This window comes from Cyprinodon variegatus, unplaced genomic scaffold (assembly GCF_000732505.1).
Source record: "Cyprinodon variegatus isolate N-32 unplaced genomic scaffold, C_variegatus-1.0 Scaffold405, whole genome shotgun sequence".
Classification (NCBI taxonomy): domain Eukaryota; kingdom Metazoa; phylum Chordata; class Actinopteri; order Cyprinodontiformes; family Cyprinodontidae; genus Cyprinodon; species Cyprinodon variegatus.
Genome location: NW_015150858.1, coordinates 639,144 through 658,054, shown reverse-complemented (window position 1 = coordinate 658,054; position 18,911 = coordinate 639,144). Strand labels below are relative to the sequence as shown.

General features: G+C 37.5%; 1 protein-coding gene across 1 annotated transcript in view; it reads right to left on the bottom strand.

The window, feature by feature from the left end:
* Positions 1-1,078: 1,078 nt before the first annotated feature.
* The window catches only part of nek7 (NIMA related kinase 7), a 96,010-nt gene continuing 78,177 nt past the window's right edge, over positions 1,079-18,911 (bottom strand). Inside the window, exons 9-10 of the mRNA XM_015387877.1 lie at positions 6,419-6,532; positions 1,079-1,841 (exon numbers count right to left, since the gene is read on the bottom strand). Coding sequence (XP_015243363.1) covers positions 1,731-1,841; positions 6,419-6,532 — 225 coding nt within the window. The 3' untranslated portion in view covers positions 1,079-1,730. The remainder of the gene's footprint in view (positions 1,842-6,418; positions 6,533-18,911) is intronic.

Genomic DNA, 18,911 nt, shown 5'->3' with positions numbered 1-18,911 from the left:
CAGTGAGAGATGCACACTGCAATACTAACCAGGCAGCCTGTTTGCCCACATGTATGAAGGGTCAGATGTGTCTGCTGGACGCTGCAGGGAGGACAAATCTGTATTTTATGTTCTTAATGTTTTCTTTGTGACTTTTACAGACCCGGAACAACGTGACACTTTGTACCTCAATGGAGCCGAGCTCTGACGAAAACATGGTGTCACGGGAAGGGTAAACAGCAGATATAAAACTGCTTTTGTTACAGCTTCAGCGACTATGGGGGCTGTCAAAAGAGACATTGTGAAGTTTTCAGAAAACACAAAGGTGTCAAAACGACTAACATTCAAAGTGTTGTGGAGACATTCGCCCATGTTCTCCCCCAAGCGCGTCTCTAGTCTTTCCTGTAAATGATTCTTCCTTTTTCTAATACATTCATTTGACATAACCCTGCCAGCCTTGCTTTGCCAGGGTAAAAAAGTGCAAAACAACAACATACCAACCATCAATTGCTTTGCTTTCTTTCAGATTTGCTGCTGTCACTCAGAGAAAACAAATCTCCAATAGAATTGGAAGTTTTTTCTGTTTTTTTCCACTGTGTGGAACACTTCTTCTGAACCTATTCACACATTCTCAACCAACAAAGCATTTCCTGACTAACTGTTTAGCCCATGATCATCTCAGTTAATAGATTTACAATATATCAATGTCTATATTTCATTTAACTGTAATCTTGTTTTGAGTGAGGAGGCCTCTACCTATTCTACAAGAACAGAGACATTTTCTGTCTTTCTGGGCCTCACTTTGAGAGTTCTTGCAGTCTGGGTTTGAAAAATCACATTGGTTTTGGTGTGGAGCTAAATAACCATTAAATACATTTTCTGCAGAGAGGTGGAGCTATGCAGACTTTCTAAGAATGATGCAGTTGAGTCTTTAAGAATGAAATACCTAATATATTTTTTTGCAATTTCAGGTAAACAAAAAGCAACAGCTTTCTCTGCTCTATTTATGCCTTTAGTTATGTTTTTTTCTTACTCTTATCTTCATGGGCTTCAAACATTTGAAAGAACTTACTTACGTATCCCTGTACTCTCCCTGAACTTCACATTCTGCCATATTCTAACACCTTACTATATCTTACTGGGACTTTACGGAGCAGACCAACAGAAAGTAAATCATTTTTCTTAATTATGTTTCTTTCCACTTTCACAAAGAAACACCAGTTTGTGATGTTTTATCACATAAAAAACTGAATTAAACACTTTAAGGTTTGTGGTGGTAATGTGACGGAAGGGGAAAAAGGTTGTGAGACTTTTTGTGTGGCGCATATTTCAACTAAAGTGTGTGGGGAGGGCGGCACTGTTATGACCAGCATGCATAGGAGAACTGTCGATTTTATGTTGAAGAGAAGCTGTTAAAGGGATCTGAAAAGTCACAACTTCTACTGAGTAACATCACTGACTGAGCTAAATGATGGTCACAGCTGCAGGGACGATACCAGCAAACACAAGCTGAGACTCTTTAAGGTTCAATTCTAACTTAGACGAAAATCTTTAGTCTGGGTTCCTTTCTGTCATTTCATACCTTTACCCTAAAATCTGCTTCATGTACCAGGTATCACCGGGAGGTTAACTCTGACATTTTTATTTTTGTAAAATGGGCAAAAGTTGTGTTTGGAGTCCAACATAAAAGGAAGGAGTGGCTGTGAGGAGGAGTTGTGCAGGGTGTGGGACGTCTGCGCACAGCTCGGGGCTTAGCAGCCCTGTGTGACGCCCTGCATGTGCTTGGCGATGCCGTACACGTAGGCGATGTCCGGCCTCTTCTCTGGGTCGGGGTTGATGCACATATCTACCAGGTTCCTCAGCTGAAAAAAAAACAAAAAAAAAACAGGGACAGCATAATGATTGAGATGTAAAATTTTTACAGTTAATGTTGCTTTACTTAAAATATTGTGATGAAAAAAGGACATCCTGCAGGTTGTTCAAACACAGCAATAACAAACTAACAAAAGCAGAAGCCAAAGGTGAACTGAATGGGTTTCAGTGAGACCACACACCCCGGTGCCAGCCGGGGACACCAGGTCCACCAAAGACCAGAAGCAGCAACTGATTGGTGCTAAATGAAGATAAAAAAAACAACAAAACAAACACATCTACAGAAGGTCGCTATGGTAACCATGTGTCGACTTCCTGGTTGCTGTTGCATGATAGTTGTGCGTGTGTGTATGTGTGTGTGTGGCGGGGGGTAGAAAAGTGAGAGAAAGATGCAAATTCAGACGGTCTGAGAATTAGTCGCACGGAGTGGAGACGGAGGGCGTGCAGAGAGGCAGATATGTAAAATATTCATGCGCTTCTTTGCATGGTGAGTGTGTGTGGGGGGGGGAGTGCCAGGTGGAGGGTGTGTGGGGGAGCTAGCAAAGGAAGGGGGTGGCGGCGAGGAGGGGAAGCGTAGACGGAGATGGTTAAATGACACAACAAAGATGAGCAGCTGACAGTTTGCTGCCGATCCTTCAGGAGCATTGTTTACATCCAGACAGGCGCTGCAGGCACCCCCCTCATCTCCATCTCTCCATCGCCCTGTCTCTCGCTCTATCATTCCCGCTCTCTTTCGCTTTGTCTTCCTTTCTCCTGGATGGGGGTGACATGTGGGGTAGCGCTGAAGCTCAGCGTGGTGTGTGAGTGTGTGAGTGCAGTAAGAGCTGCTCCTACAAATATACACTTACACATTTTTTTGCAAACACAAAAACACACTTGACGCCCCAAAGTCTTAAATTACCTCAATGATAGCTCCTATTAGCCTAATGAAGTCATTATTGAGGTATGATAAATACAATCAAAGTAATAATAAGCGTAATAAAAAATAATTTTCAACAGGGTTTATTATCCGGCTACAGGAACATAAGAACGGGAAATGCTTTAATCCAATAGGAAACTTTTTTTGGTTCTCTGGCCATCAGTGCTGTGATAACACATTTAAAAAAATATATATTATCACAATATCAGCTGTTTTAGGCTGTGCAGTGAGTGTGTTGCTTTTGGAAGGCCAAACAGAGGCTGCATCTTTTCAAACGTCTGAGGTTTCAGGCTCTCTCCGGAGCTGATCTGGTCCAGTTCTACATCTACCATTCAGAGAATCTCTGCAGAGAAGGTGATTGGCTACCATATTTCATCTCTCCAGGATCTGTGCGCCTCCAGGACTCTGCGGCGTGCAGGGAAGATTGTAGCTGATCCCTCGCACCTCAGCCACAAACTATTTCAGACACTTCCCTCTGGCAGGAGGCTACGGTCCATCAGGACCTAAACCGTGAGAACGTTCCGCTACCAGCCTTATCAACAAAGCCCAGAGATCCCTGTGACACTGATACTGCCTCTCTCGCTCTCTCCCCCAGGACCTAGAAGCTAAACCAATGTAGCATCTCCAGACCTCCTGCGTTACATCAACGCACAGTCTACTGTGTATATAGTACATGTATACTATATATTGCATATAGTATATTGTATCAGGGCTCGATGTTAACCATTGCCCGGGGCAAGTCGTTTTTATTGTCGGGATAGTACAAATTTCATTGCATTTGCCCGCCGGGCAAGTGCAATGATCGCAAAAAAAATGTATTTATCACTCAAAATTACTTTAAAATCATCGACATTCGCTGAAAACGACCCACGTTGTCGGCGCCATTTTTGTTGTTTTGTACACATTCTCGCCTGATTTGAAAAAGCCGCGTGATTTTCCGCTAGATGGCGTCATTCAGCTCTTGGGGAGAGAATTCTGCAGAGCAGCAGCTGGATGATGAATTTAATCTATACTATAATACACGCTAGATTAAAAATAATCAGCCAGGGATTAGAAAAATAATAATAATTGTATGATCACTGTGTAAATATTTCTATCATATGGCAGTCTTCTGCACAGGTTATGCATTAGAATGTTCATTAAAATGTTTTTTCTTAGACATTGGAGTGGTGCATTTAAATGTTAGAGCGCTAAACATGTTAAATTGGTGAGTAGTAGTAGTTTAAGTTTTTAACCTGTCAAGTTTTTTTTTTTTTTTTTTAACATGACAATTTATATTTTTCCAAGCACACAACAGTTTAAAGCAAAGTTTAGTTTGAAAAGAATGTGCAGGAAGGATTAAAAAGCATGTTACCACGGTAATGTAAGCTTGAGTTCATCATCTGACGCATGCATATACACACCAGGAACATTTAAACTTACTGAATTACAAAAAAACATTTAAAAACAAACATGTTTCATTGATATATACACAAAAAAGAATATTAGGAACTATATTTATCAAACATTATACTGGGCAAGTAAAAATTATTTCTGGGCAAATGAAATGTGAAAGCCACGTCAACCCCTGTGTATGGTTTATATTGTATATAAATACAGATCCTAACTACAGATTTTTTCTGCACCATCAACAACAAGGGAAATTCCTTGTAATTGCAAAACTACTTGGCAATAAGCCTGATTTTCATCACCACCTAGTCCGAACCAGACGTCCACAAAAGGACACAAAACAACTGCTCCCTCTATTCTGCAGGACAGTTACCGGTATGCAGCCCAAGGGTCAGGAAGATACTACGAATCACTTCTTCACCAAGCCCTCCCTAGTTGGTACTGTATAAATTCTGAATTGAAATAACATCAATGTTTTGGAGTAGCTCAGCGAGTCCTAACATAAATAATAAAAAAAAGGGAAAGTGGAGTGAGCTAAGGACTAGCTGTAGGCATAGAGGACTATTATATCTTAAAGACTAGTAGCTTATAGCTAATGACAGATAACCAAAACATCCCAGTTAAAAAAAAATAATTATCAGTAGCTGTTGGAAGGGTTCAGTTACTTTAATGACCGTTACGCCATTTGGTTAGAAAAATAAGATTAAACAAAAAATTATTAATTATATTTTTTGAAGGACATGCTTTTTATACTGTGCAAAAACATACATTTGACAAAGAAAACATCTTTTAATTCAAATAAAAACAAATCATTTAAGAGTTTCAATGTAAAACACAGAAGAATGAAAAGTCAAATCTACTAAATAAATGAATCTTACACCTTTTTGTAATATATCAGGTTTAAAAGGTAGATTTCTCATTAGCCTACGCAAACCTGATGCTTATTCAGATAAAGGTGAAGGAGTCATGGATAAACTGCAGACTGCTTTAACAAGCAGATATGAAACCACTTCTCTCCGTTTCCTTCCATCTAGCATCCAATCTTTTGTTGTTTGTTAATAAGCCAAATATAATAAATCTGATTGAATCAAACTACTTTAGTGGTTTTAGTTGTTGGTGACAAGACAATTTAAAAAGAAAGGTTTGGTGTTATTCTTTCTACTTTCTTTACTTGTCAGAAGAATGCACTTTTATAATTAACAAAACACATCCCAATAGTTATAATAATAATATGTTACTCTTATTATTTCTTTATTTCAGTTAACAATTAATAATAGTGAAACCAGAAATGATAAACCAAAATTGTTCTTGCATTTATAGATAAACCATCAACATAACATTAATTTTAATATTTCGCATGGATTTCATAGAAGAGAACCCAGTAATACAAAAATATTTCTCTGCTTTATTTTAATTGAGGATTAAATATTAACAGAAGAGATTCTTTTTTTCTCTTTTTGACCTTAGTTGTTTAGTTTTGATTGTTTTCTTTGCTTTAAAGCTTTAAAATATGAGGCAACTAGGGTAACAAAAAAGAAAACTAAGTATTTTCATTTATTTAGAAAAAAATCAACAATTGCACTTAAGATGGATTTGGAACAGTTGAAAATAAGTTTATCGTACTAACATTTCAGCAATCAAGCCAATCTTGATTGTTGAAAAAGATCTGTAAAAGCCTTATCCCCCATACGTCTGTGGATATGTCTTGTCCGTGTTGCTAACTGCTTTTACTACAGAATCAATTGTCTAGAAACATTTGGAAGAAAAAGAGCTTCCACCCACATGTGGATGACATGCTAACAAAAGGCCAGAAAGATTCTCATGCTTGTCATCGGTAATCAGCAAAAGAGCAAAACCTAACCAGAAGTCTGACTACGTTTCATTTTTATGCACGAGGAAGTCTTCCTAAATTAAGTCGATGATTAAACAATGATTTTTGAGTAACTCTAGCCCACTCTCCTATAAAGCATGACCATGTGTTTTTGATATATGAATCGAATTTCTAAATGAATAAAATCCCTGCCAGCCTTTTGATCAATTATGCACTGTGCACTGGCTCAGACAGATGGGTGGATTTTACCAGAGTAAAAAAAAAAAATGGAAGAAAAAGAAGTGAAAAAGGTCAGTAAAGCATTACTCATGCTTAATTTCAACTTTTAGGAAACCATTTTTATGAACTCCTTTAAAAACACAGAACAGGTCTGTGTCTTTTTCATGACACATCAGAAAAAGGCAGCAGATGACAAAAGCAGTACTTACCTCTTCTGAGTAGTGATCTGCAGGAAGAGGGGGGTAGTCGCACTGTTCTATCTTCTTGCAAAGCGAGTAGAGATTCATCTTATCCCCGTAGAAGGGACTCTGTAAGGCTGCCATCTAAAGCACAGAGATGTAAAGAAATAGAGAGGAGACATATAGAGAGAAAGGGGATAGAGACAAGAGGAGAGTCAGCGAGACTACAAAGACAAAAGGGAAGTAAAACACTCCAAACTCTCAACAGGTGGTACATGCTGCTTCTTGCGAATCAGTCTCTGCACAGCTAAATGTTCTTGAGCCATGAAGCTTATAGGATGGTTTAAAAGAGAAAGACAAAAAGTTTGTACACAGCAGATCAATGCGCCGTTAATTTTCATGAGCGGAAAAGCAAACAAACAAAAAATAAAATCCCTAAAAGTGATCCCTAACAGATGCTTCCATCTTGTTGATTAGAAAGAAGTGAATTAAGACGTGATTTGTAGCTCAAAAAGTTTGGGTTAAAAGGTGAAAAAGAAGTATATTGCAGTTTTCTGGAGCAGGAAGATGCCAGCACCTTTTGGATTTAAACACAATGAGACCAAGAGGGCCAGTGCTACAGAAAGAATCAATAGGTCTGCTGAAGAAGTCTTTTTATAGAGTCCCATACACGTTTCCAATTAAAGTAAAGAATAAATGCTTTTGGTTCACATATGGGGCTAAAACATACCCTTCTTTTTGTATAATGTTGTCTATGAAAATGACATTTTGTTTATGACCAACCTACTTAACTCACCAAGAAATACATTCAAGGATACTTTTGTAACAACTGATTAAATGTAAATAAAGAACTTCATAGTTAATCATTTATCCAGCAACATGAAACAAAAAAACACTAAGAAAGTCTCCTTGAAAAGAAATGTTGCTTCTGGCTACACCTACTGGTTGAGTAATGAAACAACTTTAGTGTAGATTCTTAACGACTTTATTAGATCTTCTTAATCTGCCTGAATCACCGTAGTTCTGCTTTAGAAAAAGAAACTTCACATAAACATCAGGGGCACAGATCAGTAGCTACTGCAGTCACCGCAGGTCTTTGTGATGTTGATTTTATGCCCATTATTCCTTCAATAATGTTCAATTTGTAATATTATGTAGCAATGCTTTCTGACCAATGTTAAAACAGGATTCAGTCCATTGAACAAACAGCTGTTATTTATAGTTTCTGCATTTCTTTTGCCGTTGCTTCTACTAACGGGCTGCTTATCCTGCAGAACTGTCGAGATCTAAATTTAGTTTAAAATATCAATCTGAAATCAACCTTGATTGCTCCAGAACCTTTGGATAAAATCACAAGGAAAATGAGGTGCCAAACCTGCAAAGTGAGGCTTTAGAAAAAAAAAAAAAAATATGAGAGAAACTTCACAGGTTTAGCAGTAGACAGAGGGAGTTTTTACACAATGTTTTCTCAACTATTTTTCAGCTGTCCTTGTATTGTTTTGGAGACAAAAGTAAGTGTTTGACGGGCTGCTAATTGGGAGTGCGAAAGCTTATGAAGAGGAAATTTTCACATGTGAATCAAAATGGAGTTCTTCCATGGAGAATACATCAGCTCGGCGTGAAGGTGCCATATTATAAAATGTTTGGCACCAAAGAGAGAAAAGATTTGGGAGAATTAGAAATAAGACAAAAGGCGGCTGCAAGAAAGATGATACACTTATAGAATTACCTGGATAATAAACGTAGACATTTTTAACCGCAATCACTTTACTTTACTTATATCTGAAATTATTTTTATTTCTATTTATTTATGTGGAGACAGATAACAAAAATGTTCACTATTTACATGAGAAAAGGCATAAATATCATCTAGTCATATTTTAGTCAAACCTCAAAAATAAATTCCTTTAAAAAAAATCCAATCCAATAGTCTGATCAAGATTCAACTTTCGATCAGTGTAATTTAATCTGCTCAGAAGAACATTTGTTTAACAGGAATAAATCTTCAGCACATTTGTTTAACAGGAATAAATCTTCAGCACAAGCAGCCTTGATATGATTGGACAGTCAGCTGGTGAGACCAGCTGGGAGGACAGGAAACCTAGAACAACCTCTGAACCACTGTTCTAGGTTAGCAATGTCTCTGCCAAAACCTTGATCCGGGGAAACGGACAGCTAACCACAAGTAGATTTACATTAAAAAGTGTGAATAACATAAAAAAAGATTATTGGCTAGTAGCAGAACCTTCAACGGATTTGTCCACGACAGAATCCTGACTAACCTCAAAGAAAAACTGATGCAGGAGTACTTTCTTTGAGAGAATAGACAATTGTTTGGATGACAACTTAAAAACTAGGAGCATAACAATGTAACTATAGCATCTGAAATATTTAGCATAGAACAAAAATATAATGAAGAGTAGACACAATGTCACATGAGCAAAGCTAAGTGAAGGAACGAGCCAGGTGTAGCTTCTCTTTAAAAGAGAAACTACACCTGTGAGTTCATAGAGTACAAATTAAATGGACATTTTACTTCAATCTTTCAGTGACTAATGTGTGGAAAACTAGCCTGGAGGAGAACCTATTATGGGAAGAAAAACAAACCTTTTTGAAAATATACTTAAAAACCAGGGACAGCTGTTTTTATAAGCTCACTCAAAAGTTCAGGCTGTTTAAAGAGAAAATACATACTCTACTACTTTTCTTGAAGTTATTGCTACTGCCCAATAGTCCTCATTTCTCCACCACGAATACAGCTTTGATATTTCAGCTGAGTGACTGAAAACTATTTCATGGCTATAATGAGCAGAACAGCAGATGTCTAACTTAATGTTTTATGCAGGAAGTCAAGAAGACCGCAGCAGAATCTCTTTGGACCCTCTCTTGTCTGGACACAATGAATCATTTATCATCTATAAACACTTACTCAAAAACAGATTAATAAACTAGCCTCAGAAAACTACAAAAAGGAAAAAAAAACTGCAGTCTAGTGAGGCTGGAACAGCAGGTGGCTGACAGCAATGAGATTTATCTGGTAGAATGTATTTTAAGATTCAGTTAAGTGATAAATATGATTTGATTCTGGCCTACTCTGGATGATATACTGGTCACCTATGGTGACGAAGTTCCACAAAATAAGAGTTGTTTTATTCAATGCAAACAAAATAATAAACTGTACGTGTGTTTAAATAAAACAAATGCTCAGAGTCTTTATCTGATGAATTAAACCCAGTTTGTAACTATTTTAAATATATTTAAAGTTTGATGAAGAGGGATGATGACGGCCATGTTGAATAAAATTCATTTATCAAAGCTGCTTATTTCCTCTGATTATCCTTTTTTTTTATATCTGACTGAGCGGTAAAGTCTCTTTATTGTCTTGTTGCAAAGATGAAAATTTTAGATTAATCTTAGGAATCACACTTTTTACGCCTCAACTGAATGATTACACTCAGAGAATCAGGAGCTGATTCATTAATAATATTTTTTTTATGTATCGCTTAGTTCTAATTAAACAAAGAAACTGACTAAACCTGATAATTAACATGTTTTTGAGAAACTGAATATCCTGGGTATTTACATATTGATCCTATAGTTTAAGAAAAAGTTAGAAAGAGAATCCCTGAACTTTAAAGTAAGGGTTTGCACATAATTAGAAGGTACTTCATCTGAATTATCAGACGCACAATATCATTGGCATGTTATCAGCATCAGCATTTATTAGCTTTAAAACTGAATATCAGAAATCAGTGTTTTCACCAACGTAACTCAACATATAAAAGGCGCTGCTTTAGTAACAAACATGTGAGGATTATGGGGCGACACCAACGTTTCGTTTATTACCACGATGCAGGGAGAAAAGTCAGTAAATCTATGAGGAATAAAATGACTGCAAGGCTGTATTATGTCGGCATATTGGATATTAACTAATATTACAATATTGTGCATCCCTACAAAACTAACTATAAAAAAATAGACTGAGCCCACATGTGTATTCAAAGGAAGAAGGGTTTGTGTCCAAACATACCTGTCAACTTAATAGATGACTTAGAGTTTTAGTTCAAAGGCCTAAAATCAAAGAAGAGATTAGGTGGATTTTTGTTTTTTTACTGCGGTCAACATTCTTAATAGCTTCGTAGCAAATAAACCCCCAGTGTATATTTCGAATTAAATTATTACTTTTATAGCCAAATTTATCCAAAAGCATGAATGAGACAGAAACACAGAATAAAAGGTGGAAGAAAAAAAAGCAGGCAGCTGCATACACCAGGAGGCAAAGGGTTAAACAAGACCCCCTCGTATTTTCATGCATCTTCTGCTTTTGACAGATGAAAAATGTCAACTGTCCTGTTTGTATTTGCGAGTTTTTGCACTATTCATCTGCTTCATTAGTGCCTGCTGCTCCTAGCCCCTGACAGCTGCCGGCCCCCTGCTCTCAGAGTGAGTACACACACACCCACACACAAACACCAGCATTAAGATACATAACCACACGTACACACACACACACACAAACAAGAAAATACACACTTGCTCCTTTTTCAGACTGTTTCGTCGCAACGGTTTAGATGATTGACTCACTCTCTGACCTCTGAGGCCCTGGTGTGTGCATGTGTGTGTATGTATCTGTATTTGTGTGTGCACAGTTCATTGATATTCGGGAAAGACACACTGCACACGCATGCCTGCTGTCTGTCTAAGGGGTGTGAACTGCTGGTGGCAGAGCACACACAGACAAGCAGCTTAGAAACCACACACACATTCGCTGCTGTATTTCAGAGTACTCCTCCCCCAATAAAACATTACTAGATTCGCTCAATTGTCACGACTAAAACACAATCCATAACCATTAACGGAGAATAAATATATGGATGAAGCGTAAAGATCCCACTGAACTAATGGAGAAGCTCCAAATTAAAATAACAGAAAGTTCAGTATAGACCATTTTACAGGCAATGGGAAATAATCATTTCGCTATTATTTGATATTCAAAAAAAAAAAAAACTGCTTTAAAACAAAGATAGTTGATGTCTCATGATAAACAAATGCAAATACTAATGAAGCGGAAAACTAAATCCTTTGGTCCAACTCTACAGAGATGTGGATCTAGAAATTAAACATGTAGAGTAGAAATAATAGATGTGGGGTATGTGTGAAATAGTGTGTTTTGTCATTTTTATTGGCATAAAAAAAAAAGATTTTCTATCAAATATCTTTTACTCAAGTAGACTGAGTGTGGTGAAAAACAGTTGTAATAATACAGAGAGAAAATTAGCCCGTGTTTAGCCAGACACGGACAGATCGTTATTAAGAGCCTACTAATGTTGTTCCCAGTGCTTCTACTTTCAGCTCCACATCAGAGCAGAGATGCTGTTGAGGTGAGAGGATTTTAAGAAACATTAAGAAAAAGAACCAGCGGCTGACGTGGGGCTTAAATCGTAGATTGTTGCCGTTCCAGATAATAATCTAAAGCTAATTGTTCCTAGCTTCTGTAGTACCACAGTCAGAGCCTAACTTCTCTGGTATAACATGGTGCTGTGTCCTGTTTTAGGTGTTTCATAAGTTCATGCTTTTAACAGAAGGTTCAGGGGAAGTTATTCTGTGTTTTTATTATTGAGGTTGTGATGTTTGACATGTTTTTGGACTGGAAACGGGTAGATCTGACACAGCCTAGCAGTGAAGGACGGGTGGAGTTACTAGCTTTACCAAAAAGAATATAATAGATGATTTGTTGTAATAGTGGTGGAGGTGTTATTTGAAGATGCTGTTAATTTAAAGTATTAAATGCTAAATTGTATTTAAAAACTAATAACTGGCAATATTATCTGAAAAGAGGTGTAGCAAGAGGCGTTTCCCCACCATGTGTATCGGGGCTGCTGCGATCATATTAGCCGTCACTCTACGGTTCAGAGTCTGACTATGTAGGCTAGAAGTCCGCTCTGGATGGTTCTGACCTGTAAGGTGTAATTACTCTATATTCCTCAGCATAACTACCCTCTCCTGAGCTTAAACTGGTTGATGGTTCAACCACACAAACCAATACCAGGCTAGATGCTCTGGAACAAACATCAGTGTCTCCATCCATCTCCGTTATAGAATGTTAAGCTAGCTCAGAAAGTGTTCTCCCCGTTATGTCAGCACACCTAGACGGCTTTTTACTAGCTATGAATCAGACTGCTGCTGTGGAGCTACTAAATGTAGGATATTTGCATTTAAAATAAGCCTGTTTAATTTAGAACTCAAAACCACTTGGTACTTTCTGCATAGTTTAAAATGATCTAAAGTAAATATTGATCTCACAATGGAGAAATTTGCTTTGGCATCTTAACCCATCCCCTTGGGGAGCAGTGGCTGCCATTGTGCGGCGCCTGGGGAGCAATCAGGGGTTAAGGTTCTTGTTCGGAGAGCCAGAGTGGAGGCTGCGGGGATCGAACCGGGTACTTGCAACCTTCTCAGATCACAGGTGCATTGCTCTAACCACTGGGCAAACACTCCCCACAATAGAGGATCTGTGAAGCAAAGCTAAAAAATGAGGGTGATGGCAAAGAAACCTTCCAAACTGAAAGACCAGAAATTTTGGGGGGAAAAAAGCAGGCATTATGAAAAGGGTTTGATTATAATTGGTTAATTTATATTTTTCCAAATTACTAGTCCACTGGTTTATGTCATATAATCTGTCTAATTTTGAGTCAGAAACAACCTTCTGGGATTTTAAACACGATGAAGCACTGAGGTGAGATCAATATTGCAGCACTGAGTAAAGTAAGGTTATTAAGATTATCTATTATTACTTCACCACAGTGCAGACAAAATATGAAAAAAGAAAACACTGCAGTTACTGGGACAGCAAACAGGCATTTAAAAATGGTCAATATTGTGTGCAAAGAAAGTGCCGATTTCAAATGTCAAACAGAAGAGAGGATTTCAATTTAACATCCCATTATTTCCATCTCCCTGAGTTTTCTTTTAGTTGCAATAATTATTACGCTTTTAACTTTAAAGAAAGAGTGCCACAAACTATGCTGAAACCCAGAGAAAGTTTTTTTTTTTTTTTAACTTCTACAAGGATACTTGTGACAACACCTTTCAGGCTCAGCAAAGTCTAAAAGTAATCATCATTCATAAATAAAAAAATAAAAACACCCCACACAGGTCCTCACAAAAACACACAATTAAAGAGAGACTCATTCATTTCTAGCTAACTTTCTATGTTACTCTCTCCGCAGCCCAGGCATGTAGAGCTATCTTCACTGTGTTTTAAATGTCTGGATGGTGGCTTTCCATTTTAATTACATTGATCCGAGGTTCAGACTCCTGCTCGTCTCCCTGTGCACCAATTAGAAAGAGCAATGAAAGGCAGCCATCTTCCTCCAACCCCCATCATCCCAGGAGTGTCCACATCCTGAGACTAAATGGCTTTTTACAACACATTATTTTTAAACACTTGTATTATATTAATACAATATCAAAGTAAACTCCTAAATGTTAGCATGCTTTCATGTGAAATACATAAACATATGGAGCAGGATTTTACACACAAACCAAAATACTACAATAGAAAAGTAAAAAGCGGCACTTCTTAGATGGCGCTAGTCGTTTGTGAGTCTTTAGATGATATATTAATCAAAGTAATAAATCATAACGTTAGGACAGTCATTAGGCCTATACTTACACCCAGTGGAGCTATCAGTGCCCTACTTTAACACACTAAAAAGAGGAAAAGCGAGAGGAAGAAAGAAAGAAAGGGATGGGGAAGTTGAAAGTTTCAAATTGTAAAATTTCGTTTAATGTTTGAAGAAAATCTTTTTAAGAATATTTTCACTGCAGCAGCACAGAGGAAATATTTGAATTTAGAAAATCAAAGATCAAGTTTAGCCTCTTTTCAGTTGGGAGAAAGGTGGAACATTTCTTTGGCAAAAACAAAATCAAGACTTTTTCAAGCTCTTTCTGTTTAAAAAAAAATAAAACCTTTCTTTGGGATTATAGTGTTACTAAACAAAACCAATGAAGTTTTTTACCAACAAGAACAGCTTTCTTTAAGCACCATAAAAATAATGGACCCTTTAAATAATGTAAAACCCCCTTTTAATTAAAAACTGATGACAATCGGAATTATAATATGCGACTTTCCGTTGACCCTTTACTGTTTCAATAAGGGAACGTTCTCTAAATACAGTACATGTTAAAATGTCTGTTACATAGATACTCTTATGGTTGCAAATTTAGGAAAAAGTATTAAAAAATGTTGTCTACCTTATAAGATATTACACCCTGGTAGAGGACGGCCTGTTAACAGAATAATAACATGTTTAAAAACTTTAAATGTTAAACATCTGAAGCGGGGAGATAGCTTCATATTGTCATTAAATTACAGACCCTGAATAAAATCTACATTTTTTAGGCTGAGGTAAAAAGCAGCTTTAATGCTTTTATTGCCTCTGGAGTAAAGTACATCAGCTGTATTTTAAAGCTAAACTTCCAGTTTGAAATCATGAAATGTGAGTCATGAGAGCACTGTGTGTTAATGTTGGTACCTTCATATCATTGGTAGAAAGACTATTAAAAATATAAACAAGAAAATCTTCTTTTCCCTTTGCTTTATTTTTAACAATTGAAAGAGCAGTTCAACCTGAATTTAAAGTTTTCTAAAAAGTAATAAAATGTACTTTTCTTTGTTGTTTTTTATATAGTGTGAAATCAGTTTAAATCTGAATGAATACAAATTGAGAATATATAAAACATCAGGGTTTGATGAAGCAATCAAACAAAACTATGTCATGTAAAACTAAATTACTGTTAAAAATGATTTAATTAACATGTATAGACTTTAAGAAAAACATGTTAAGCATTAAAGGGAGCTGTAAATATTGTATTTAGAAAACAACTGGCATATTTTATAGGACAGAAAAAAACACTAGAAGCATCATACAAAGGAAAACCACAGAGGCATCTCATCACATGCGAACCAGATGCTGAGCGCTCCGAGTTTTTGGGGTCTCATAAAACCAACCCCAAAAAAGAGCGAGCTTTGGATGCCTTCGTTTCAATACAGGAAGAAAACACATCCCTGGTAATATGGTCAATATAAGCCAATGCAGAAAAGAAACCTCAACATATCTGTAAAAACAGGAGTCCAGCAACATGTCAGTAAAATACATCCCCTTCTACTGAAAACACATTCAGCGATCAAGGTCAGCTGAACCAAATCTATTGTGGTATTGACTCTAAGCAGGAGTACGAGGAGGCCCTGGCTTTGTGACCAAATCCTGTGATTTACTTCTCCGCTCTCCATGGGAGACATCCCAACATGCACCCCTGTTTAGCACGCCATAGTGGGTTTGGGTGAAGGGCAGGGTGCGGGGTCAGGGGATGTAATAAGGTTGGACATGAAGAGAAAGGGATCAAACAGAATGGAAGATGAAGATGGACGCAGATACAATGGTGAGGTATTGACGGGCAGACCCTTCGGACCTCAGCTCAACCCCCGGGCGTAGGAATGAAAAATGCAGGCTCCCTCAAACGGAGCCGCTTCACACACAAGGAACGAAAATCCCTGCACTCATTCATAGATGAGAAAACGCACCCAAAAAAACAGTCCGATCTTCATTCCCAACTGTGCTTTGCTAGTGAAATCAATGAGGAACAAAGGAATCAGAAGTGAATTTCTATGTGAATTCCATTTGCCTGGAGGTTAAGTGAGGGAAAGTAGGCATGTGGAAGGGAACTTTACAGAACTTAGAGAAAAGCAGAGAGGAATGCAGGCTTAAGTTCTGAAAAAGATGCTACGTACTGTGGAGCTGTCTTGCTAAGAAAAGAGGGAAGCACGAGCCTGTTCTTCAAAGAGAATATGCATGGTGTGGTGAGTATCGCTCTGGTAACAATAAGAATGTAAAATCTTTATCTCCACAGGCTTCTTGGATGACTCACCTTGACCTGATGAGGGAGAGCGCCGTCTCTACTCTTGTACCTGTAACAAGTTCTCTCTAAATGAAAACCCCCCATCATTCTCCTCGCTACAGAAATCCATAACCCAACTCTCCCTATTTGTTATTCTCTCTTTCCACTTTTCTACTTTTCCCCGATCTCTAGTCTTCAGTCTCCTTTAGCTTCACTCTCATGACTTTTTCTGCTTATGCCCTTAACCTTTCTTAGTTTTCTTTATAGATTCTCAAACTTCTTTGCCCTACATCTCGATTCTTTGTCTCTCCATCTCCTCTGGGAGCAACAAGTCGACTATTTTTTATACATTTTTCTCTCCAGATTTCTTCCTTTTTTCCCTTTCCTCTCAGACTCAGTTTTTTATGATTTAGTCCAGATTCTGACAAAAACATCAAGACTTTTGAACTATATTTGCACATAAAAAAAAATCAAAACCTTTTATAGCTTGATTTTACATTAAAATAATGTTTAAAATAACAATGCTTTATACAGTAGTTTTAGCTAATAATGTCTTGTATTTAAATCTCACCTGCAAATCCTGAAAATTACTTGTTCCAAATCTGATTTTAAATAACATAACAAAAAGTAGGAAACAGGTTGTTTGACAATGGTGATATGTCTATGTTTTCTAAATTTCAAATCTAACAAAACATTGTTTACCAGATTATCCCCCTATTTGCATCAATAAATATTTCTCAACTATATCGGATTTTTATCAAAGCATATGAAACTACATGCTTCATGCATTCATTTTTTAAATTATTGGGAGAGAAATGAGAAAATTTTAATCTGATCTCTTTGCAGTTTACTTCCTGACTAATCGTCAAGAGCTGATCATGGGAAAACTGGTCAGTCTATTGTTTGATGCATCTTAAACTACAAGAGGATCGATCATCATTGGCTTCTTTCAGATCATACTTTAACTCTGTGATACACCATACTTTCCAAGGTCATCTCAAAGCCAACCATAGAAATGTAACGGGCAATATGCTGTGGTGCTCTAAGGGAGATCCAGGGATATGCTGACAAAGCAAACACAGCAGCAGCACACTACATGGGCTTGCATGGTGAAGAGCCACCACGCTTCATCCATGATCCTCAATGCTTCATCTGAACTAACAAACACAGTGATATCCAAAAAACTTTTTTTTCTTTTGCAATTACCGGTAAATAAAACAAGAGTTTTTGGACAGGGTGCAGGATCATGACACCAAGCTCATACAGATTTAGGGTGAAATCCATGGTGCATATGTTATCTTACAAACATTGCAAACCTTAGCCTACCCTTCTTTTGTACAACCCCAGCAGCATGCTCTCTAGGCACAGAAGTTATTTATGTCACCAGATTGAAATGCTTGACATAAAAGGACAAAGTGATCTGTAATGGAGGCAATCTAAATCTTTAGGTGAGATGTACATATTTTCCCTCCACCAGAGAATGATATGAGAAGTTTGATTCTATCCTTAAACAGATTAAATAGAGAAGCTACTTCCATTGGTGATGCTATGAAGCTAGGAAGCTAAGCTTTAGCCAGTCACAGAAACCTAACAGTAGTTATCATTTAAGTAACAGAGTATTTTCTCTGTTCAATCTTTATGAGGCTGCTCTCTAAACTTAAACATTATGTCCAGTATTTCTAAAAAGTAGGAGTCCAAAACATAGACAGGAATGTTAAACTTAAAGTGCTAACCTTGATAACCAGGACTAAAAATGAAAGCTTAGCACTTCAGAAGATGACCTCTAATCTCCTGTGTTAAATATTTAGTTTATAAGTAAAAAAAGTTATATAAGAATAAACAGAAACTTTGGAAGTTTGATTGAAGTGAGTGATCAGATTTCTGAGTTCAAAAGTGGGTCAGATAAAAAAATGTTTTTCCTTTTGCAGCAGAGGTGCTGTTGTTGTTCAGCTGCTGAAGTACAGCACCCACAATTTTCACCGTGAAGCACCTGTGAACCTGTGCCCTACAAGCTGAGCTCAAACTTCTTCCATTCTCTTTCTCCACCTCTACGCCCGAGGCACTGTGAAGAAGGTGCAGTCAGTGATGCGTTAAAATGCAGCTCAAACCAACCAAAACTCATGAGGGCTAGTAGAAGAAGAGAGGTGAATGTGGGCACGTCCTGCATCAACGATCTAGGTCTGAATCTGGGCCCATATATGAGTAGCAAGGGCATCTAAAAGCTGTTAAAGCGCAAGGTCAGACTGCCTGTTGTCGTCCACATCCATCATTATTCTGTCTCTTACTCTTCCCCTCTTTGTTCCCTCTGCTGTGTGGTCTCCAGCTCGGCTTGTCTCCACTCAGTGCGGTTCAGAAAAAAAGCCTGCAGCGCTTTGCTCTCGACTAATCAAACTAGTCAGTGTCACCGTGCAGCCTTATCTAAAACACATGGTCATGTCAGCTCTCTTCATCCACAAGCTTTTCAATGTTCAGCAGGTTCTCCATTTCAAATAATGTAAACACAGAGTCTCAGGGCCCTCACAAGCTCACGAACGGCACAAAAAAGGAAAAGCAGATTTTTTATACAAATACAACTAAAGATTTTTCCTGTTAAGCTGTTCAAAATACTTACTGTAAAAATTAT